Genomic DNA, 25,263 nt, shown 5'->3' with positions numbered 1-25,263 from the left:
TTATTCACCATAAACTTACCACGTTGTATAAATAACGAAAATTTTCATCTAAAACGAGATTCGAACCTTTGACTGTCAACACATGGGACTAACATCTTGATCACAACACTACAAGAGCTTGTGCTGAAAAACCATGGTTATTTAATTTACTTTATCCTTTTCACAAAGTTCATAATGAAAAACGGTTATGGTAGGATTCGAACCATCGATTTAGAACTTGGGAGTCCATTATGTTAGCCACTAGGCTACAAGATCTTCTGCTGAAAGACTATGGTTATTTAATTTACTTTATCGTTTTCACAAAGTTCATAATGAAAAACGGTTACGGTAGGATTCGAACTATCGATTTACCACTTTTTTTATTTCACATTTTTCGGAGACCATTGTATTAACCACTAGACTACAAGATCTTTTGCTGAACGGCTATGGTTATTTAATTTACTTTATCGTTTTCACGAAGTTCATAATGAAAAAGGGTTTATTAGGATTCGAACTATCGATCTACCACTTGGGAGACCATTGTCTTAGTCATTAGACTACAAGCAGTATAGTAGGATTCGAACCTCCAGTTTGGAACCGGGCAGAGCATTGCCTCACCACTAGATCAGCAGAACATTTAGCGACTAACCCTATTTTATTTTATGAAATCTTTTGTCGAAGGATTGTACATAAATTAATGACCTCAATGAGTTATGATGAATTATGTTCTTGCCCAAAACGCAAGTAACTGTACCTTATATTCTCAACTTTAACCTAATATCAACCATTTGTGTTGACGCTATAAAATATCGCAGATATGGAACGCCTTGAGCAAAGAAGTATTACTCTGCCATAAACTAATTATATGTGGCCCAGGTGAAGCCAATGGTCACGGTACGATTTTTTACGATCAATAAAGTTAAGTCTGATTTCACAGGTCACAAAATGAAATTTGGGGAAAATGGTATTTCATTTGGTAGATTAATTAGAATGTTTCAACCAGTGGTTTCAACATTCGCATCTAATTTCACAACTGAAATTGCACTCCAATTTCAGGCAACAGATATTAAATAACTTTAATTCTCTTAAGGCTTCTGCGTTTTCTCGGCGCCGCTCGCCACAACATCTTCGTTTCCTTTATATAGTAACGATTAGTAAATGCTTATTAATTAATTTGATAGATTTGAAATATTTATTCAGGGTTCCGAAATTAAAAAACTGCAGTCTTTCATTAACTTCAAAATTAACCTAAATAATTTAGGTAACTAGAGTACCCAATGGAAATTAAATTTCAATATTGAGAAGTGTACCATCTCCATGCACAATAACAAGAAAACGAAATCCGGTGTCTTGTGGCTATACTATTTGAGGCTCCTTTATTAGGAGAGTCAGTGAGCAACGTGATCTGGAAGTACAACTGAGTAGTAATGCTACTTTTGGTGAGCATATAATTATACACTCAATTGCAAGTTAATAAGGCAAACAGGATGTTGGGGTTTATTCGACGTACAATCTCTAAAAAGATATCTCTGTACATTACTTTGGTGAGAAGCCAAGTCAATTACGTTGATCAAGTTGCTTGAAAATGTTCAACGACGTGCCATACGTATGTTAATGCCAGAAATGAAATATATAAGGAACGACTGAGACAATGACGATGAGAACTGGTTTATATAACTGTTCTATTGATTCTTATGTCGAGTCTATTGATTCTTAGGCGATTAACTGCTGAAGGGAAATTGAAAATTCCTAAATGTAGAACTAAATGTCGAAAGGCGACATTCTTTGATTGAATAGTATATCTATGGAACAACCTACCAGAAAATATTAGAACTTTCAGTGGTAGCGTTGCAAAGTTTAAATATTTATTTATTTATCTATTTTGCTTTGCCACTTGAATACAAGATACAGTAATACAAACACGAAAAGCACAAAATTAATACAAATGTATGAATATATATATATTCACAAACTGATAATCGAGGCAGGGTATTGCTACAGCTCACGCCAATTATAGCAGCCCTTTCAAAACAAATAAAACATCATACAATCTCCACACAATATATAGTTTACATTCAGGAAAATCGTCCTCATGATAGGAGCAGAATATAATTGTACTCTGTGAGTTCACGAGAGCAAAATGACTGCTCAAATCTCACAGGAATATCTACCTGTGAGGAAATTACGTGTAACAAAGCTGGACATGCAAAACGAACACAAAGACAAACATTTGAATTAATAGCAACACGAGTTTGAATTAGACAAATTACGGGACGCGTTACAAGACAAACAAACAGACTTCCAAGTTCTAGGATTTTCCGCGTTATGTTTATTCAAGGCCGAATGGTAATAGCTATAGAGATCGTTTTTGAATCGACAAAAGCTTATGTTCTTCGTTGTCAGCCCGTTTGGAAATTGAAAGAACATTCAATACTCTCGCGCACCTAGAAAAGAATGACTTCGGGAATGTTACAGTCTTATCCCGATCGACCTCGAGTTTCTTGGGATGTACGATCCTTGACATTCTCGTTGTTTGATACTTTTGATCTCGATCTTTTGCCTTTTAGTGGAACAGCTTATCATGGTTCCTTAGTTCCTTTTTTCATGCACATTCCTTATTAATTTATATGCATACTAGAAATACATGCATGCAAAATCTTCTCACCTGAAGCAATAAACATTATTTCCATCACCGAAATTCAATAATATTCGTTTCTGTTGAATGATCGACGTCGTATAAGTAGAATCCTTTATAAAGTAGACTCTCGAGTTAAAGGGACAAATTAAAATTTAAGAGAAAATGGTTGTTAACTCAGTAGTTTTATCAGAATTTTGCAACATATGCAAGTAAATTCACAGCTATAAATATAATTGCACACCAAGTCTTATTAAATAACTCTACTTCTCTTGCCTACTCAAAAACTGCTCTCAAAATCTTTATGAATATGGTTAAGAAATGAAGTGAAGCAAGAACATTTAAAAGTTTGTTTATATCTTGGACTGGTGCACCGTCAGCACATGCCGAGTACATGCCTGCACACGAAGACACAGTCTCTTATTTTACTCAAACCTTTTTTCCAAGGATTTTTATATGATAGAAAAATATTCGGCTCAGGAACTAGAACCTCCGCTTTAAAAATCGGGAGAAGTTCGCCATCATCAACAGACCACCAGAACTTGCGGTGAAATGCTGCATTTTTCTATTTAACTTTCTCGACGAATTTATATGAAAAAATGTTTTCAAATAGAAAAACATCCCTTAAACATCCCTATGCAGAGCTCTTGTGGAGAAAGGCTAGAGTTTTAAATTTCTGTTTTAAATGCAATGAGAAAAATTCCAGCATGGTTACAGGTTACAAATGGTTACAGTTGTTGTATTTTAAATGAAATCAAGCCTCTCGAGTCTAAAAACTAAACATATACGCTCTGTAAATTCGGAAAATTTCCAGCATCCCGGACTCACTTCCCCGCAGGTGTGTTTATTATAAAGCCGTATATCAATTTTTCGTACGAAAGTTAAAATCGTCGATACGTATAGTGCAAATTACCGGGCTCAAAAATATTTAAAGCTGTAATCAAACGGTCGCATTCTGTCTCAACATCGTCCAACAAGGTTATACAACAAAATTGCAACAAAATGTTGCGATCGTTTGGCAATCTTTTTACAGAATATTGCATGATTGTTGAGTTCAAATTTCAAATAATGGTAAATAATATTATAATATAAACAGGGAAATTAGTGTAATTATTTCTTTGTTTTCATCATAACAAATTGTAATGTTACTTATTGTGCCAAATCAGGTTTCCTCGATTGCGTTGGCAACATAATGATATTCCAATTTTTTTTTCATTTTTTGTTTCCTCTTTCCTATTATCTTTATCACGGGTTCGGCACCCATATAGGCAAAATATGTAGCTACTCTCCCCTGAGGAAAGCCAGGTCGAAAGCTAGGTCGAAAAATTAAAAGGTTTTTTGTCTTCTTCAGGCAGTTGTTATATCACATTTGACGCGAAGTTGTTTGAAGACGCTGCCAGGCTACATTGTAATTAGGCTACATTCGAGTGTTATTTGACTTCACGCGCGAGATTAACTCTTCGTGTTTATTTAATTTTTTTATAAAACAACAAGTTGCGATTAGACATATCACAAATCCATTTCCTATGAATCTGAAAAATAATCACCTATCGGTACGGACACAAATCGCTACTATAGCTACGTCACTGAACCCCAGTTAAAGGTTTTACTAAAATAACACGAAAATGTTGATAAAAGCAGTTCTTCATTCTTCAAACTCCACGCATGCGCACGCATATCCCAAGTGGTAGAACTGCAAATTAAAAAAAAATTTACATATGAACTTTTAAGTTTGAGTCATTCACTTTTAAGTTTCAGCTTGTAATTTATAGGGATGTGATAACTGTGTAACTAGACTAGTTTTCGGTCACTTAGTCAACAGTTTTCGGTCATATAGACATACAGTCATTTAGTACGCACATGCAACGATGCACAACTCCCAAGGAGGACGTACCAGTTATACTGCACGAATTACTAACCTTATTGAAATCAAAAATCTACAGTTTGCAGCATTTGAATTCCTCGATACAATACAGGAGGTCGCAAGTGGACCTGTATAGACCAGTTATATAATGACCAGGTTTTGAGCACGACACCATCCCCTGCCTATTGTAGTCGAATTTAGCCCAAACGTTCTCATTGTAGCAGGACTTGTAGGAATTCGGCGCCCCTCTGGGCTTGCAACACCACGCTTTCTCAATATTGTGCAAATTTTGTCCTCGTGAACGAGACAGGCCTGACAAATAGTACCCGGTTTTACACAAGTTCCATGTGTTTTTTCTATATTTATTAAAAAAAAAGGAATAGTTTTCATGACGCAGTGAAATTTAGTGAAAAAATCAAAACACAGACAGTAGGAAATAACTAAATGAAGTAAAACCATGTTTGAAGGTTTCCTGTTTCCTGTTCGAAGGTAAACTGAACACTGAGTTCTTACCTTGAATTAGCTAGCTTATATATGATCTACGGTTATTGGTTGAAAAGAAAAGTAATGCCAGTAACCTGAGTTTTAGATTATTAAGGCTGTGCAAAATTTTTATGCAGGCAAGGATTTTTGTTCCCTAACGATGATCGTTGTGACATTACAAAGTCGAATAGATCTAGGATAAGCGGTGCTTTCTATGAATTCCACGAATTCTAGTGCATAGATTTAGTAAATATAAGAAAGAATGGGACGATAAAAAGAAATGAAATAAACTATGTGTTCGGAAGAGTTTCTATATGATGAAATTAACTTGAATATACCGACGGAACAGTTTGATAAGATCCTGAATGTATTGAAAAAAACGAGCATGCAAACTTCAGTCTGATATATTAGGATCGAATAGGTAGGCTTATACGCTATAATTTAGTAAGCCAAACTTACCTATCAAAACTTATGGTCCAATCCACCACCAAACATTCACTATTCATATACTTGTAACCTTCACAGCACTCGGCTTTTTCCAGATGAAATATGAAATCATTGAATGGAAATACTGATCTGCTTCGGTAAAAGCCATCAATATAAGGAAATTTGCCATCACATTTTGACCATCCAGCTCTGTCAAAACTTGTCACCCAGTTTGCATTTGTGCATGAGCCAGTAGCTACAACGGTTGCAGAAAATGGTTTTTAAGTTTTAACAGTACATCGGAAAACTAATGAGAAAGAGAAAGAGCCGATCGGTATGATAGATACCGCGAAATTGGTACGGCTTTATGACCTCGACAATATGCTCTGTAAAAATTGCACGATTTTATCTTTCTAATAAAAAAAATATAAATATCGTGCGATTTTTGCTGGTGCAATTAAGGAGTATAGCACTCGTAATGTGTTTAAAAAGTTCATCACCTCGCCTTTCACAAGTTTTTCCAAAGAATCCGTAAGAGCATTTGCATGAGAACGTGAACTTTTCCAAGTCACTTTGACATCTTCCACCGTTTTTACATGGACTACTTTTGCAAGGATCGACTAAGAATTATAAATACGCAAACATTTTACAACCATAGAATTTGTCACATAAATACAGGTGTATAACGTACAGAAAGTAAACTCTCCCCAAAAAGTAAGTGACAGGAGAGAAAAACGTAGCTACAACAAACTAAGTGACAGGAGAGAAAAACAGGACGGAAATCCCAATTGACATTTTTGTGTAATTTTATAACAAGTGACTGAAAAGTAACCAACCTTTTAACTGACACTTATTGCCTTCGTAGTGTTCTGTACATTCACATTTGAAACCATCATCTGATTCGACGCACTTCCCGCCGTTTGCACAGGGAGAAGAGTCGCATGGATTGACTGCATGTAATTAAATGAATATGGTTACTACTCAATTTTATATATTCCCGCTTTTCATCTTGTTTGGGTTTTCAACCCGGAATTATTTTCGTTGCTATACTCGGTTGCTGTCGATGGGATGGGTTTATGCGTAAGTTTTATCACGAATATATAACCATGCACGGTTCCTTTAATAATCGAACTAAGAAAATTCAAATTATAACGAGAAAGTTGTTCCTTTTTTCGCTCTAAACACACAAAAGACCAATAAAAGAGAGAGTAAATTGTGCGACTTTACGTTTTTGTATAGTATCATTATAAGTATGACTAAATTATTATAGACAAAATATTCGTACCTTTCACTTCACATGTTTCCCCTTCAAATCCTTTCGAACATTTGCAAAGGAACGTGGAGTCTTTCATGTCGCTCAAACATTTCCCTTCGTTCTTACACGGAGTACTGCTGCAGGGATCAACTGTAAAAAGTTTGATTTAGCTAATTGAATGCCTGACCATTGTCGAGTAATTTCGAATTACTATAGCTATATCCGCAGTGTTTTGCCTTGTGTGTATAATTATAACAGTTAGAACAGTTTAAAAGATACGGTTGGAATTAACTGAGAGATTTGAGACAATCATTCCTCGTTTGATCTACGGCTTTGTGACAGATATGGAATACATCCCTTTCTGTATACCTACTAACTGATTATTGACTGAGCGTGAGATGTGTACTGTAAAATATCAGACAGAGGCTTTTTAGTATGGCTTTAGATACTGGTTCAGATACGGAATATACAGACCACGGTTAGGGTATGGGTTTAGGGACCACTCGTCAACCAATCAGAATGGATCCGGAGGATTTTGAAAACCCATATAATAAACTCTTCCTGAATACGCCTCTTTGTAACATGATACTGTTTGCGGTTGTCTCTAAGATGTCCAACAACATATGTAAACTCCAAATTAGTGTGATATACCTATTGATTGACAAGTATCGCCTTCGAATTGTGCTGTACATTCACACTTGAAATTGACTCCATTTTTCACACAATTTCCACCATTTTTACAAGGAGAAGACTCGCATGGATCGATTATAAAAAATAATTATATTGGATTTAGTATAATTATACAACACTGTTGGACGTACAGTTTACTAATGAATACTGAAGGATAACTGCTCTGACATGTGCCGGTAATTTACCTAAAAAAGCAGTGCAACAATGCTCTGTAAAATCAGGTTGGTGAAACGATTATTTAAAAACTCGTTCTGTCAGTATACATCAGAAAACATCTCGTTTTAGGAATATTTTTCGTCAAAGCAGCAAAAATATTGGTTGTTTTAGCACTTTTGACAAATTGGAAGAATGAATGACTAGCTAGTGAAAGAAATTCATATTTTGTATGCTTGCTAAATGATGATTTGCTAGTTGTAAATACTAAACTGTTTTTTAATACCTATGGGAATTATTTTTAATACCTATGGAGTGCGATTATTCCTTAAATTGAGTATTTGCCATTGATTACAGCAGATATAAAATTATTGAGCTTTACTGTACTTCTCTCGACCAGTCAGCATCCCGTAATTTTATCATGTAATAATAAATGCTTAAAATTGCACCCCTATGTTCCAATGAAATTGCAGTATTTGTCACTGCATGCTCGCAGGAGTGTTTTTCTTCATTTTTTTAATATGGCGGATATGGCATCTATGAAGGGCATATACGACTCCGTTTTACCCATTTTTACCTTTCTTTTCACATGTGTCTCCTTTGTACTCCGTGGGGCATTTGCAGAAGTACGTGAAGTCGTGCAGGTTACTAAGACACTGTCCTCCATTTTCACATTGACTGTCCTTGCACGGATCAACTAAAAGGATACAGACTTCGATCAGTTTGAATTCTCTACCCTTTGCAAAAATATTGCACTATAACTTATATATTGAATCGGCTACGGTAAAGGTTGTAAACGTATCAAAGTCAGATTTGTGGAAAACTGATATTTGAGTGCTCGATTACTAAAGCCCTAAACCGGGCGGGGCCCTAGGTGAGTCCGCTTCTCAGGGGGGGGGCTTGGTTAATATCACTGAATCTCAAATATTGTATAATATAGGTGAAAACAAGAGATTTTCAAAATCTGATATAGAAACATTGTTAAAACAACTTTATTCCTCGTGTTATTTCCTGTCAAAATGTATGAATTATTCATATTTTTAACGGAGCTGCTTCCTCTGCAGTGTTCTGTAGTATGTTCAAAAGCTATAATATATAATCTCCAAAATTACGATGCACAATTTAGCGCACACAGCTTATGGATCTCGTGTTTGTGCATAAAAATCCATTGGAAGGGTTGGCACCGTAAAATGGTTTGGGGAGGATGTATAATCAGGGGGCCCTTCCTTAATAGAGAGGTTAAGATACCCCGGTTTCGGTACGGATACGGTACGGGTAGACATATTTTACTCATTGGAATTTCTTGTTGTTTGCAAGTTTCGTGATACAAATTATGCTTGCCTCAAGAGGCTAAAGTCCACTGAAAATAAATTGTCGAAGTAATCGTTGAAAAAATTGAAAAGTGATGATGGAAATTCAGCGAACAAAATAAGGCTATCTGTACCCGTATACCGGAACCGGGGAATCTTAACCTCTCCGGGGGCCCATAGTTGGAGATTTACGCCACTGAGTTCGCTCGATCTGGTGAAACAATAAGAGAGCACAAAGATCCTTGCAATTAATCCTAGAAATCCTGCGTTTACACCAAACCAAAAAGTACCAACCTATTGACTCGCAAGTATCGCCTTCATAATGCTCTGTGCAATTACACTGAAAATCATTTCCCTTATTTTTACATCTCCCACCGTTTTTACAAGGCGAAGACTCGCACGGATTTGCTGAAGCAAACGTGAAAAACATATTAATAGTCAGAATTAGCAATCATTAAATATATTGATGAAAATATTTAAATCCGCGAATGCCGCTGTATGTTACCTGTCTCCTCACAATGTTCTCCTTTGTAACCTTCAGAACATTTGCATGTGAAAGAAAAATCTTCCAAGTTGCTCAAGCATTGCCCTCCGTTCTTACAAGAATCACTTTTGCATGGATCAACTAAAATGGTATTTATTTGAACTTTTTCATAAATATTTCCGTGTCTCTGCATTGTGTAAAACGTTTTAAAACAGTCACTGCAAACATAATTATACACAATAGCAACATATTTTACCAACCTATCGATTCACAAGTATCGCCTTCATAATTCTCGGAGCATTCACACTGAACGTCTTTTCCTATATTTTCACATTTTCCACCATTTTTACAAGGAGTAGATCCGCATGGATTAGCTAAAAAAATTGGGAATAGAATTCAAGTATTATTGCAGTTTTGCCGTTGACAAACTCTATTTCATTTTCGAAAGATTAATGCGCCATTTTCTAAATGCCGATGAGTGTGAAATGTCAAATATTATGATATCACTGATTCCCACGTCAAACGTACAGGATTATCTTCCGAGTTTTTTAACCGCGATTGGGCGCTATATCTATATTTATTGTTACCTTTTTCTTCGCATTTCTCCCCTTCGTATCCTTCAGAGCAATTGCATGAGAAGGTAAAGGTTTCCAAGTTGCTAAGACAGTGTCCACCGTTCTTACATGGATTGTTTCGGCATGGGTCAACTATTTTTGAAAATTAGGAATATTTTAATTATTTTGATTAAAATCTTTTGGAAGATATTCATGATATATAAAAATTAAAAATTAACAAATGGGTATATTTATGTTTTCTGTTGTAGATTGGTACACGCGCATGTATGCACAGTGTATAGAAGAATTGAGCAGTGCTCTTGTATAAGGGGAAAAATTACAGAAGTCATTGCAGAACTTAACACTTTTGACACAAAAAGTACCAACCTATTGATTCACAAGTATTTCCTTCATAATGCTCTGAGCATTGACACTGAAAGCCATCTCCCTCATTTTCACATTTCGCGCTATTTTTGCAAGGGGAAGACTCGCACGGATTTGCTGAAGCAAGCGTGAAAAACAATTAATATTCAGAATTAGGAAACAGTAATTTTGAATCTATGAATGCCCCTATAACTATATTGTTACCTGTTTCCTCACAATGTTCTCCTTCGTAACCTTCAGAACATTTGCACTTGAAAGAAAAATTTTCCAAGTTGCTGAAGCATTGTCCTCCGTTCTTACATGGATTGTTTCGGCATGGATCAACTATATAATATGAAAAAATGAGATGTTTTAGTTATTTTCATTTAGAACCTTTTAGGAATATTTTTCACTTTAAGTAATATCCTCATGAACTGTTTTATATTGCTACCTGTACGCACAGTGTTGAAATGTTGTACCGCTGTTGCATGTAATGTACAAGGGGAAATTTTTTTGCTAAACATAAACACTTTTGACAAAAAAATACCTATCGATTCACAAGTATTCCCTTCATAATTCTCTGAACATTCACACTCAAAATCATTTCCCTTATTTTCACATTTTCCATCATTTTTACAAGGCGAAGACTCGCACGGATTTGCTGAAGTAAAGGCGAAAAACATATTAACAGTCAGAATTAGCAATCATTAAATTTGTTGATGAAAATATTTAAATCCGTGAATGCCGTTGTATTGTTACCTGTCTCCTCACAATGTTCTCCTTTGTAACCTTCAGAACATTTGCACGTGAAAGAAAAATCTTCCAAGTTGCTCAAGCATTGTCCTCCGTTCTTACAAGAATCACTTTTGCATGGATCAACTATAATAGTTTTTGATTTAAATTTTTTAATCTTTTTCACAAATATCATGATCATTGCAAAACAAAATTACGCACCATTGCAACATATTTTACAAACCTATTGATTCACAAGTATCCCCTTCGTAATTCTCAGTGCATTCACACTGAAAATCGTTTCCTTTGTTTTCACATTTTCCACCATTTTTACAAGGAGTAGACTCGCATGGGTTAGCTGTGGAAATTGGAATAGAATTCAAGTATCATATAGTAGTTTTTTTCTGCTGACAAACTTTATTTCAATGTCGAAAGATAGATGTGGCATTTAAATGCCGTTGAGGTGGAATATCAAATATTTTGAGATCACAGACTTCCACAGCCGCTTAAGATCATCTTCTGAGTTTTTCAACCGCGCATATACACTTGTTATTATACGGCTTTTCAAAATCCTTTATTCCGATTGGTTGACGAGCAGTCCGTATAAACTCATATTCGAACCGTGATCAGTATATTCCGTATCTGGACCTGTATACCGGATATCTGATTTTTAGCCATATAATAAACCGATTATTGACCTCGTTTGTTCGGTCAATGCTGTGAAATATCAGTCCGAGGTTTTTTCCATGCCTTGGTCTGATATTTCACAGTACAGATCACACGCTCGGTAACACATGTAGCTATATTGTTACCTGTTTCTTCGCATTTCTCCCCTTCGTATCCTTCAGAGCATTTGCACGAGAAGGTAAAGGTTTCCAAGTTGCTAAGACATTGTCCACCGTTCTTACATGGATTGTTTCGGCATGGATCAACTAATATGAAAAAAGTTCTTTTTAAATTCTGTTTAAAAAATCTTTTGCCCGACGCACTCCTTATGGTTACTTTATAAACGACGAATTTGACTTGGTATGCGTGGATTTACTGTCTTCTCCGCGTGCAGCGCTCTCGTATAAATGGTATATTTTACACAGTATAATCATTACGGAAAATAACCACTTTTGACACAAAAAGTACGAACCTATTGATTCACAAGTATCCCCTTCATAATGGTCTGAGCATTCACACTGAAAATCGTTTCCCTTGTTTTCACATTTTCCACTATTCTTGCAAGGATCGGACTCGCATGGGTTCGCTGTTGGAATAGATTTTAGAATTGAACATTTATAGCTTTGTTGATGGCCATCTTTTATTCGTAATTCAAATGAACAAATTCCAGCTTTACCTGTTTCTTCACATTTCACTCCTTCGTATCCTTCAGAGCACTTGCACGAGAAAGTGAAGTTTTCGAAGTTACTTAAACATTCTCCTCCATTTTCACATGGACTACTCTTACATGGATCGGCTAAAAGACAAAGAGTGTGAAATTAATCAAGAGTATGTTAAATACATCGAACGTCATGGTTCCTATCCACACTGAGGGTCGGATTTTGTATCTGTTCTCTGTAGTATGTTAATATACGCCTGGCATGCAAATGAACATGCCGATATACATTCTTTGAGGATCTTTGATACAAGACTCGTGTTTTATGACCATTATCCTTACAAAAACTGTTTGCCTCGACGCCCCTATACTATATATATATATATATATATATATATATATATATATATATATATATATATATATATATATATATAACTATATAGACATGTGCACATGCAACACGTTCCTTTCCCAGAGGTAGATCGCGCAATTAGTAGTATAAAAGTGATCCCCTTCTATCTGGAATTTTTTTTGAAAATGCACATTTTAACGTAATATAAGCATGTAAGTGTTTGGCAGAAACTCAGCAGTTGGGGCGTATAAAATTTTTCCAGAGTATCTAGTTGCTCTTTGATCTTTTTGTCTGAAAATTCTAAATAATATAAACAATACTAAATCTTAAATATATTTACGCTCATTCCAAGAATGACTTTGCTCTTACTACTGGGAGTGATATTCATGCAATGATCGCCACTTCTCTAAACGTTCGACCATGAAAAACTTATCACTAAATCAAACCACCTGTTGTAGAGTGAATTATTTTGGTACTTTTTTTTATAAATGGAAATAATTTTTCATATTAATAGGTGCTCAAATTTCCTGTCCCAATCTTCATCTTACAATTTTCAAAAAATACAGAAAGCTATCTTTTCGCATATCTTATATAAATCTTCATATAAAATTTCTTTCTGGAACGTCAATCACGAACAACATGATTCATGTCAATTAGCAATGTCGTTGACAATCATAAAATTGATAATTACAAACCTTTGCATTGACAAGTATCTCCTTCATAGTTACTTGAACATTTACACTGAAAATTCTGTCCAACGGCAGAACATTGTCCAGAATTTTCACAAGGCGATGGATCGCATGGATCAACTATAAAAACATTTAAAACAGTTGAATTCTCATAATTCTGTGCCATAATTCCTTCACCTCGATGGTATTTTAGGTGTATTCAAATACCGGATTCTTTCACAAAAAAATAAGCCATGAGGGCATATCGTTTATCAACATATATAAATCCTGCTAAAATTAATATTATCGTTATCTGGCAGCATAAATTTCTGGAATTTTTTCTAAAAAACGATTTCTAAAAAATAAGCATTGTAAACATCGTTGTTATACCTTCCTCTGCGCAAGCGATTCCTTCAAATCCCTTTGGACACTGGCAATAAAACTCTTCTTTTTCGTAGTCGCTAAAACACTTCCCATCATTCTGACATGGAGAATTTTTGCAAGGGTCCACTATAGGTAAGAAATAAATAACTTTCTTTGTGATTGCCGTATTTTCTGATGTGATGGTTGCTTTAGCGGCTGTGTACAATTCAAGAAGTATACATCCACGATCTAAGACGTTTATTAATTACCTATTTTCGTGCCACAATCGGTTCCCTTGTATCCTTCTAGGCAGTTGCACTTGTATGCCTCGCCGTCATTTTCACACTTTCCTCCGTTTTTACATGGCGAACTTTCACATGGAAGAACTATTTACGAGTAATATATACGAGTAATGTTACTCTAGAATAAGCTTCGAAGAAGAAAAGAAACTGAAACCATAAAATTCTCTAAGTTTTGAACGAATATCATCAACGAAAAGTATATATCGCATACTGTCGCAAGCATTGTGTTATTATTTCTATATTGTCCAAATATAATAGCACAAACTACAAAAGAGTTTGTCGTCAATCGCTTATACATACGACGATACGATAACATAGCATTATATATTGTAATGATGAATACGGTCGGAAAACCCGTGACTGTTACCAACCTCGCAAGCCAGGCTCTTTTACCTACGACTGTTACGGCCTCAGAACTTGGTCGCGCTCGTTTTCGCATTTTTTTAAAAATATATGTGACTTCTAATCGGGGCGGTTTTATACTATAACACTAACCTTTTTCTGAACAAGTTTTCCCTCTATACCCCGTTCGGCAATCACAGGTAAAATGCGATTTGTCGCTTCGACACACGCCGTTGTTTTCGCATGGGTTTTTAAAACACGGTTCCGCTAAGAAGGAAGAGAAAAGGTGTTATTATCATGTCTCGTGACACGACTGGATACTTGGTTCTATATTAGGTGGATCCACTGGCCTATTCACGACGCTCAAAAATAGGGCTTAATCGCGCCAGAATCTTTCCATATAACAAAGCATATCGCATTGACGGCGGAAATAGTGGGCGTGGGAGGGGCTAATATGTATATCCATGTTAGCAGACGGAAAAAGCAGTCAATTTCAAAAGGAACTAATAATGTTGAACATCAGTATATTTATATTAACCTTCTCCCCCCCACTTATAACTAGCCTTCTCCCCCCCCACTTATTACGATTTTTTGTCGTCTATGCTTCGTGTTACGATAAATGAATTTATGAAATCATGTAAATTTAGAAGTTATATACAACTATAATACAGAGAAACAAATAACTTTTCACGTTTGTAATAAATAGTTTAATATGTCGGCCTCAAAATGGCATGCTTCGTGCATGCATGCACTAGAAATATATTCGATATGATACATGTCAATGCATGGGTTATATAGCCAACACATTAAAATTTTCCGGACAATCGGTCATACAAAAACCTCCTGATTTCAAGGATCAAATAACCATACCATACGATCGGCAGTTTCCTCTTGGTTCCCTATTAAAGTATTGGACAGACGATTTCGTGCCACACCATGCGTTCGAGTCCCAAGCCATTGTACACGCGTGGTAAGTATTTCCCCCGTACGTGAATGGGAACACGCAGCATTCGTCATTTGTAGTTTTAATTTGGCAAGCTAATAAGGAAACAATAGCACGATATAACTGGCTGCCAGAACCACACTTTTCAAATAAAATCTGTCTGTCAAATGCTAAAATTATTTTATGATTGCATGTCAATGATAGAGAGTATCAGTGCATATTGTAATTTAACGCAAATACTGTGCATCTTATGCATCACGAATGCACTAAAAAAACTCTTCAAGAAAAAGTTCGTTTTGCCATTTTGTCTACCGCTATATTTCGCTATCTCTTATAAGAAGACTTACTTTCGTATTTGCATGTACCAGATTTTTTATCTGCGTCGTAATTCGAAGTCAGCGAACACCATGGTTTGATACTGTCTTTAAACGTGCAAAAGTTATAGGTTTCACCTTTGTAGATAAATGGAAATACGCAGCAGTCACCGTCCTCCGTTTCGATAGAACATTCTGAAAAAAATGAAAAAATATATGGGTTATAATGTGAACTGGCATGAGTGGGAATTGAGTGTACATAGTTTTTATTCTATGAGGCAGCTAATACAGGCCCCAAACTCTATGATCGCTTATATATATTAATTATGTTAGTTTTATATTATCTTATATTAAGTTAATATAGCAGAAATTAGCATTGACAGAAATTGAAGAAACATCGAAACAAGAACGAATCTAGCTATTGAATCCATTCAGTACCCAGTCGCTTTTTTCTCCAAGAAAAGAATAGAGTGCTTCATGAGGGGTTACGGGCTTTCAGTATAAACATGTTGGTTGTCATGCGATGTCAGGGCAGATTATGGAATTTTGTCATGAATTAGAGTAACACCTTAATTTTTTAAGGGCTTAAATGTTAATGCATGCAGCTAACTAAAAAAGGCCCCAACTCTAAGCGTGCAAAGTTTGTTGGAGTTAGAGGGTTCAAGCCTGCATGGTATAGAATGCATGCAAGACTTCCACTGAGAGCTAGAGTATTAATTTACCATTTCGTCATAAGGAATGGCCTGAGTTAAAATCTATACTATATAGTATATACACCCATACCGTTTCCACTCATGCCTAATACATCCATATTATGGGAATGGCAATTAGTATGGATATCACAAACCTATATATACTATTTCCAACTTATTACAAACTTATATTTACTATTTTCATGATACTATACTATTCCATAATGTAGATTTTGAAAAGAAACTCTAGTCCGTGGTATAAGCAAGGTAGCTCTTGGGTAGTATTGTAGGGGTACAGGTTATGGCGTGAGAGTTTTGACTTAAAATCTCTGGGCGTAGAGTTATCCTAATTCTTTTAAACAGTTTTAACAAAACTTATTATATACCACTAATAAGAAGTGTACAAACCTGATTTTACTTCGGTGAGAGAGACAGCCAAAACTACCATCGTCATCAAGTATCCTTGCTTCATTTTGACACTAAATCCTTCGAAACAAAGTTTTTATGTTTTATTATTAATGTGAAAACGTTTATCGGTGGAAGTGTCAAGTATCCTCGCAAGTATCGACATCAATGACATTTAAAACCTGAACTAGCTACACTGTAAAAAATGAATGGTTGAAACAACCAAAAAAAAAAGGTTCTCCTGGATGCAACCAGGACAACCAATTAAAATTTGGTTATTTTTTTACCAAATTCATTTTGGTTAAAATTACCAATATTAATATTGGTTGAATCTACCAATATTTAATAGGTTGATGTAACCTGTATTGAATTTGGTTAATGTAACCAATGTGCAATGGTTTTTTTGACCAATTATTTTAACCAATTAAAGATTGGTTAAATTATCCTGAAATTCAAAGCACTTCAAATCAAATTTTGTCAATACACACATATATATTATAAAAGATCTAATATAATAAATAATTTATCCTAATGGTTATTTGCACACATATATACAAGTTACTACATGCAAACACTTATCTTACTAGGATTCATCTATACTTAAGTCATTTCCAGGTTCTCAAAGCTGGGGTAAAAAGTTTTCAACTCCAATTGGAATGTTCCGTTTTCCGTCTGTTTGTAGTAATATCTGGTCCAGAAGAAGGAAACACATTCTTTGTCTACCCACCTCCAGCTTTAGGGTTCTCTGCGTTGGATACATACAATGCAGTCAGCAAACACATAACTTCATTTAAGATGGAAAACTGCTTGAACTACCATGCCTTCAGCCACAAGGTCTAGTGAATGTCACCAAGAGATCCAGTTAATAGCACCTTCGGGGATGTGCTTTTTTTGACAATAGTCAAAATTTCAACACCACTGTCATCCTAAAATAAAATTTAAAAATTATAAAACTTAATATTCCTAAGCTTGGAAATAAAACATTTACATATGGGAAAAATCCTGGGACACAAAAGAACAAGATCCTACACTAGACAAGAAGCCACTTGAGCATATTTTAAGTTTTTATGGCCTATAGTTTAATATTTACAGGGCCAATTTCCCAAAAAAATTGGCCAGGTCTTTTTCTGTCCCAACTGAAGCAGTGGGGCAGTGAAAATGCAATGGTTTTCCATTTCTATTAAATAAGTTTGATTACAAGATTCAGCAGGCAACATAATAAATGTGATTTGCATACTGTATTTCAACGTTGTATATTATATACATATATATCTGTAGATACCTTTTTCTTGTTCGGGTGACAATCCTCTAACAGACCAATAATGTGTTGGACATCTTTGTTCTTGTTCTTTTCCAGAGCAGCCAGCATTGACGGCTTCTTTGAATCAATGTTTCGGCATCTCAACCATGTGCATTGAAATGATGCTCTACACACAGAAAAAGTAAAAGTCAACAATAGCTAAACCAAGATATGTATATAAGATATATTAACTTCCACACATAGTTACTAACAATACTACTTACCACATATACTCTTAATTTTCTCTGGGTTGAGTTGGGGTTTTGCATCCTTTTCTTTAAAGGCATTTGAAGCTTTTCCAGGGATGGAATGACAGCAAAGTTGTTCTTGCATCCTTGACATGCCCATAATTGCCTAAACCAAATCTTTTACATTTAATTTTGCTTTTATAACTCTATTTTGACCTTTGGTTAATATGATGTTTGGATATAAGAAAATCTGTAAATTTTAACGGTTAATATGAAAATTAAACATTTAGCACCTTATTCACTCCTAGCATTATGCCATGATATAATAGCTATAGAATTTATAAATGTACTGCAAAAGCATTGACAGAAATAAATTTTAGTTGTAATTGTCCTATTTATAATGATATAAATAAAAGGTATATTATATTATCTATATGATTCACCAGAAGTAGGATTTGCAGTTGTTGAGTTTTGACAGCATATAAATACAATAATACTTGCCATTTCTGATTCAGCATCAGTCATAAGTATCTTGCACTTAAAGGTGATCTTGAAGCCTTGATGGAGTGAATAAAGTAATCTTTTAAATGACTCAGTGCATGGTTATACATAGAGGGCATTTTATATTAATTAATACTAATAGGCAAGTGAGTGAAGTGACAGCTGGACAAAGTTTTGAAAAAGGGTCCAGCAGCCATACAAAGTCTGATCTGAAAAAATAGTCAATATTTTAAATATAACATATACTATATACAAACACACTCACCACTGAATTATAATACTTTAGCTGTACACATGTTGTTGTTGAAATTGTAGATGGTCGAATGGAACCTTTGATTATTTTCTTATTAACTTTAGAAATTCCACATGGCCATGACAACCATCCTCGCGATCACAGTCACTATTCACAAATAACCGGATCTCCTCGCGTATTAATCCAGCCTGTTTCACCCATTTCGCATGACTACTTATTGACAAATTCAAATAACGCGTATTTTATGTTAAAATACGAAAGAAAAACTCACTAAATTCTACTATAAAACCTTGAACGGATGACAAAGAGTCAAAGACGCGCTCAAATTTGAAAATAACGCGTGTCGGTTGGACAAGTCCCACATGACCTTGCGGTCTTGTTTGGGCAAAACACCCGCCACCTTACCGCGAACAGGTATATTATGAAAACAGTTAACAGTGAAATATGTGTGATTTGTCCTTCCAAAACCGGAGCGATTTTTGCTGAGAATTTTAACTTTAAAATTTAATATTCTATAGGATTTGTAAATTCTATAGAATATAGCAATAGAATTCTCTATAGCATAAAATCATAAAAAGTCCTATAGAATATTCTATAGGATTTAGAATGTGCTATATCATATTCTATTGGATTCAATAAAAAAAAAGAACCAGAGGTGTACAAATATACTTCATCGACCGCAAAGAGTAATTGGTCAATTTAACCAAATTTTATTTGTTGCTACTAAATATATTTGGTTGTTTTTACCAATATGAGCTTTCATATCCATTTTACCAATTTTTTATTGGTTATTTCTACCATTTTAATTTGGTTTTAACCAATTTAATTGGTTGAAACAACCATTTTAAATGGTTGCAACCTTTTTTTTTGGTCATTTCAACCATTCAGTTTTTACAGTGTATATCAGCTGTAAATTAAGGGTTTTAAATTCGAGTGAAATAATACACAACTCGAATTCAAGCAAGGTACAGTTGTGTGTCAAAACTGTGTCAAGTATATCGATCCTTCGGTAGAAATCGAACCTTGCGACTGAAGTGGTGTGTTGTGTATTTATGATTCGTAATGCCTTCGAATAGGTGAGGGCCGGTAAAACAATTAAGACATTGTGGCACTGTGCTTTGAAGGCTGGACCATAAATTGGCTGCGTGGACTATAGAATGGCTACGTTCACACTGTTCCGGACGAATTTGGGACCGTGTTCGAATTTCTTTTATTTTCTCATGCATGCATGTAAACACGTAGGACCATTTTTATCTATTTTTACTGTGCCAACATCTTTACTGGATGAATTCGAGTGCGGTCCCAAATTCTTCTGGTACCATCTGAACGTAACCTAAGCCGTAATGTTACAATATCGTCTGCATTCAGTGTTAGCTTGCCATGTATAACAAGTATAGTTCAATTTGCACCCCAAAATGGCGTGAAGCCACAATGACGAACTTCAACTTCAGTCAATTGAGAGAGATTAAAAGACGGGTATGTCAAAACAAGTGTTAACACTACACAGATAAGGTTTCTGTCGTTGAAATGGGTATATCATACGTTTAATTAATTCTGTGAGGAAATATTTTGGAAAATAAAACAGTGTGGGTATATAGAGTTTTTCGTGTGCAATTACATTTTTAAAATAAAAACATTTTTTGTTAATGGCGATAATTATATAATTTATATGAATCATTAATTAAAACAAAGCAAAACAGTGTGGACGTGGTAGCTACTTAATTTTCGCGCGAATTCACTTCATAACATAAGACCCACACAGACAGGCAAATAAAGTTTAACCTTTTATCATATTCTTGTTGAATATTTAAGAATAATACATTTTGATTGCTCTGGCGCGTTCATAAGGATTTCAAATTTTGAATCCAGACCGATTTCATTTATATGCTTCTGAAGCTGATAATTCGCGTCGCGTTGCTGTATCGCGTGCGGTCTGTGTCGACCCTTCTTCTATAGGCGTAACTTTGCCTGCGAAGCGCCATTTTTTATTGTCTGCTTGCTTTCATGCAGAAATAATATCAGAAAACAAAGAGAAACTTCGCTACACGCGGAAAATTTTGCCTAGTGGAGAACAAGCTTAAAGTCCGCCCCACGCACGAGAGCTATCAGCTGAGCTAACGACCTCGCGAGGCAGTTAGATCAGCCCGAAAACATCCGCACACGTGAGAAACTTGTCCCTCGTGGCGAATTCCTTACGAAAACTATCACTTTGCTGAGCTAACAACCTCGCGAAGTCTTTAGCTCAGCTTATTGCTCTCGGGTGCGGCGAGCTTAACACTCTTGGCGCGTTAACCGGTACGCTCATAATTACCAATCATGCATGCGAACTACATTAATTATGCGTAACCAAGCCCATTACTGAGGATTTAGGAATCACTCAAATACTAATAATTACCTTCGCCGCTTCACTGTTAAGTGACTTTGAATTAAAATACATCCTACATCCTAAATAAAACACTGCATTGAATTAAAATACGTCCGCTACACAGATTAATTCATAAATATCTCAGTGCTTTAAAACGAGACTGCAGTTATTGACAACACACTTAGGAAATTGCAGAGAAATGGTGTCTAAATCAATGTAACTGTAAGCCAACCGTAGTGGTAAGTGTGGGCTGACTTGCATTGAGAATTTTTTCCTTAAGAACGGAACGGAATTTCCATTAAGAGGCGATAATCAAATGCAAAAATAGTTGCAGCCCGGTTTTATAGAGCTCTTAACCGGATATTGCGGATAGCGGTTAAATCGTAGTGAACTCTAAGGGCGATTGTGATTGGCCAACTATGTCACTGACAACTAGGTGCTACCAATATTGCGACCATTGAACTGCGCATATAATTGATTGGAAGTAGTAGAATTATATATAGCGTTATCGATATTCGACAAAAGTATGATACAAAATGAATTATTTGTGCACTTAACATTTTATTTCATTTTCATTTTACCACTAGGTTGTACAATATTAACAAGATCAATGCCAGCAGACAGTATACGTTTGGGAATTTTGGGTAACGAGCTAAGGAGTTATGCTGTATATAATTACTGCGTGGGGGTCACTTAACTGGTATGTAAATTGCAATTTAAGGGGAAAAAATTATCAGTGTATGTTTTTGGACATAAAATTATAATTGGTTACATAAAGTACATTGGTTACGTTGGTTAGTAAAGTTAAGGCGCTCTTACACGATCAAGTCCTCTTACCGGATGATAAACAATTAGATAAGTTTTGAAATGTATTTGATCATGCGCTTTGCATGCATGTGCAATTTTATTTTGCTGTGGTTGAATGCACATGCATGCACATACGGCAGGAAAAAAATTGCCAACTGAAAAAGTTGTAAAAGGGGTCTTACTAAAAATCGCCCGAGGCTTAAAAAAACCGCCCTTGAGAAAATATGATTTCAATAAAATAGAATAAAAAACCCCGGTAGAATAAAAAAAAACGTAATTACAGCTAAATATTAGTTACTCATACATACAGCCGAATATATATTCAATATGCATCATAGTATATATATTGTACGGTGCTATACACATCATGCATCATGCAATAGATCCCGAGAGATTTTACTAGATAACTTTGTTCGTGTTATCGGTTTTTTATTCCTTTCTTTTTCCCTAGTTTTCTTCCAACTTTTGGCGTTCTTGACGCAGTACGCAATCCGAGCGCAATTTCTGAGAGAAATTCTCATGCACGAACTGCAATTCAACTTGCTAATCTGTACTAGCTATAGTCGTGAATGGTTGACCGGTTCTTAGCACGTTTCATATTTACCAATATTAAAGACAAATTAAATGACTGCAATGCTGCGATGTTACAAGTATTACAATCGCTTCAGTTTCTTTCGGGCGGTTTTTTCAAGTCTCGGGCAGTTTTCTATACTCTCGGGCGGTGTCGGGCGGTTTTTAGCAGGACCGAGTTAACGCCAGAGATTTATTGGCGTGGTAAAGGCAGCGAACATTTTTCGTATACGCGGTCCTTGTTGTGAAATACCGAATTTACATGTGAACATGAATATATAAATATATACCCTCTGAATTAGAAATCTAACGAGTGAAATCTCCGGTCCAAATTTTAAAACTTAGTTTATTGAGTGAACATTATAGTGTGATTTTCTGCATGAAGTATATATTGGCTATGATAACCGATCAAAATAAACGGATTTATCCTACCATCGTTGAACTAGGATAAAAGGCCCGAGAAATATTTCACATTATTAACACGCAGATATCGAACTTTGATAAATTTCACACAAAGTTACTCCTGAATTACTGGACGGGCAAACAACTCTAGCACAATTCAAGCTACGTACGATTCCCATATGTATTGAATGGAGGAGCCGCTGAATAATTATAGTCTATACTGTATGAGTTGATACCTAAATAACAGGCTTAGTGCCTGATTTGTATTTTTACAAGATTACCAGTGATCAGGCGTGAGACGTCAAAAATTTAATCCTCAGCCGGTTGTAAAAACTTTCCAACGACAACGTGAACTGTAGCAAACTATACGCATGAACGCAATTATATATACTAACATGCCTGTCAAGTGTCAAAAACTACAACCATCATCCAAACATTTGGATCTTATAACCATATACTATATTTGCACGTCTTAGTTAGGATACTGAAGTAGAAATAATATCAACATACCTAGCACTTATTTCTGTACCACTTTCTCAGCTGACGGGGTGAAGCATTTGAGCACAATGTTAGCCTGAATCAACCATATCATATAATAGATTGTCCTGGTCGAGTGATTTTATGACGAACATGCATTCTTAATTAATTTCGCACAGGAAGAATGACCATAAGCGATATTCATATTGAAATGAAGCGTTGAACTGCATGCATGCGTGAACAAACACAGAAAATAGACGTAAAACTCATACACAGCGACAAACTGGGGTTAACTTTAACTATAGGAGTCTATGTAAGGCCTACTGACCTAGGTTAATCGTCGCATTTTTATGGTGGTCGAATGCAATTCAAACGATAAATAATGAGATGATAAGATGAGATGATGTATCATCAACCATCTCTTTTAATAGGATACTCATACCATGCTCCCTATACAGCATCCTAGATATTGTATTATCTTAGTTTTGACCTCCCATAATGATCAAGGAAATCAGACCGTTCAGAAGTGTTTCCAAAGAATCCTAAAGATAGGATATATTTTGTTGTGCCGAATTTTCATAGCGCTTCAGGGTATATGTGAACGAAGCGACTTTTTCCCCTAAAGGCGGTGTTCACTATGCAAATTTTCTTGCAACTTGCAATGCAATTCTACTTCTGAAGCATCTAATGTTGACGAGTACAAACATTTCTTACGATCTGCTAACGGTTTCTTATAGATTTCGAAAACTCGGCTGTACAAATTAACGTGCCTGAAAATTATAAATGCATTCCAAGTTACAAGGAAAATTGCTTAAGCGTAACAGCGCCGTAAAGCTCGCCGCACACTGCGCTACTAGCTGAGGTAAAGACCACGCGTGGCTTAACGCTCAGCAAGTCACTCTGGCGGATAGTTTTTCGTGAGGAATTCTCCTCGAGAGGCAGGTTTCTCACGTGTGCGGATGGTTTTCAGGCTGAGCTAACTGCCTCGCCGCCATTAGCTCAGGCTGCTCAGCTGCATGATAGCTCTCGTGTGCGGCGGGCTTTAAGCGAAATCATCGACGCGGAATAAAGTCCAAAAAAGCCAAACCTTGTTGTGGTCGGCCCTTTGATTTCTTTGTTTGAAACAAAGAAAACAGCGATTATGCATGCTAATAACATTTGGCAAATTTATTCAGTAATCTGGCAACCCTTATGAAGTACTCTATGTCCTCTAGAAATTAGTTCTGCACTAGTCCTGTTCCAGTCTCACGAAACAAATAGTTATACGAATTTCACTCCACGCGATCAGTTTCACCTAAAAACGCCATTATAATTCAACTTTGTCTAACCGCGTTAAACCTTCAGTATATCCGGTGAGGAACGTCTTGTGACAACGCATCATCCCGGCTTTGATACACAAGGCTTCGCACGTGATATCAGAGGCAATCATTATTCAAATATCTAATTACAAAATGTTGAATGTAAAATAGCCGAGTTAGCGTCATATGCAAAATTACCATTTCAATTTTTACCCCATTACATTATATTCTTTTACGCGATGAAATTTTTATTGGCAAATTTCTTCTCTTATCTCATGCAAACATGCAGGCAGACGAGTTTTGAACGCATTTGATTATACGCCCTGTTGAACGGCGAAAATTTTCATAGAACTCTTCTCGCTATAATGCCATTGCAACGTACATTATTCCCTACCAATTTTAATGAAAAATTGCACCGTGCGACAAGAACTTACGTCACCTGAACAACGTACGTCACATGCATGACCAT

At 35.7% G+C, this 25,263-nt stretch overlaps 1 protein-coding gene across 3 annotated transcripts; it reads right to left on the bottom strand.

Annotated features, from left to right (window-relative positions):
• Positions 1-3,950: 3,950 nt before the first annotated feature.
• LOC114523345 (fibropellin-1-like) lies at positions 3,951-23,592 on the bottom strand. 3 transcript variants are annotated; one of them, XM_028544238.1, is made up of 28 exons: positions 23,530-23,592; positions 16,637-16,714; positions 15,570-15,731; positions 15,150-15,317; positions 14,433-14,546; positions 13,905-14,021; positions 13,663-13,782; positions 13,300-13,413; positions 12,271-12,390; positions 12,067-12,180; positions 11,741-11,860; positions 11,173-11,286; positions 10,956-11,075; positions 10,744-10,857; positions 10,422-10,541; positions 10,221-10,334; positions 9,867-9,986; positions 9,540-9,653; positions 9,301-9,420; positions 9,090-9,203; positions 8,063-8,182; positions 7,294-7,407; positions 6,673-6,792; positions 6,224-6,337; positions 5,888-6,007; positions 5,421-5,643; positions 4,534-4,834; positions 3,951-4,307 (listed from the first exon to the last, which is right to left on the bottom strand). In XM_028544238.1, the coding sequence occupies exons 2-27, from the start codon at positions 16,698-16,700 to the stop codon at positions 4,552-4,554; spliced, it is 3,357 nt and encodes a 1,118-aa protein (XP_028400039.1). In that variant the 5' UTR covers positions 16,701-16,714; positions 23,530-23,592; the 3' UTR covers positions 3,951-4,307; positions 4,534-4,551. The 3 variants fall into 3 exon arrangements, with proteins under 3 accessions (XP_028400039.1, XP_028400040.1, XP_028400041.1); XM_028544239.1 differs by lacking the exon at positions 23,530-23,592 and adding an exon at positions 21,271-21,323; XM_028544240.1 differs by lacking the exons at positions 9,540-9,653; positions 9,867-9,986; positions 10,221-10,334; positions 10,422-10,541.
• Positions 23,593-25,263: the final 1,671 nt, after the last annotated feature.

The sequence above is a fragment of the Dendronephthya gigantea genome, unplaced genomic scaffold (genome assembly GCF_004324835.1).
Source record: "Dendronephthya gigantea isolate DGI-Jeju-01 unplaced genomic scaffold, DenGig_1.0 000027F, whole genome shotgun sequence".
NCBI lineage: Eukaryota > Metazoa > Cnidaria > Anthozoa > Malacalcyonacea > Nephtheidae > Dendronephthya > Dendronephthya gigantea.
Note: the sequence above shows the minus strand (reverse complement) of the source record. Positions and strands in the feature narration are given on the sequence as shown.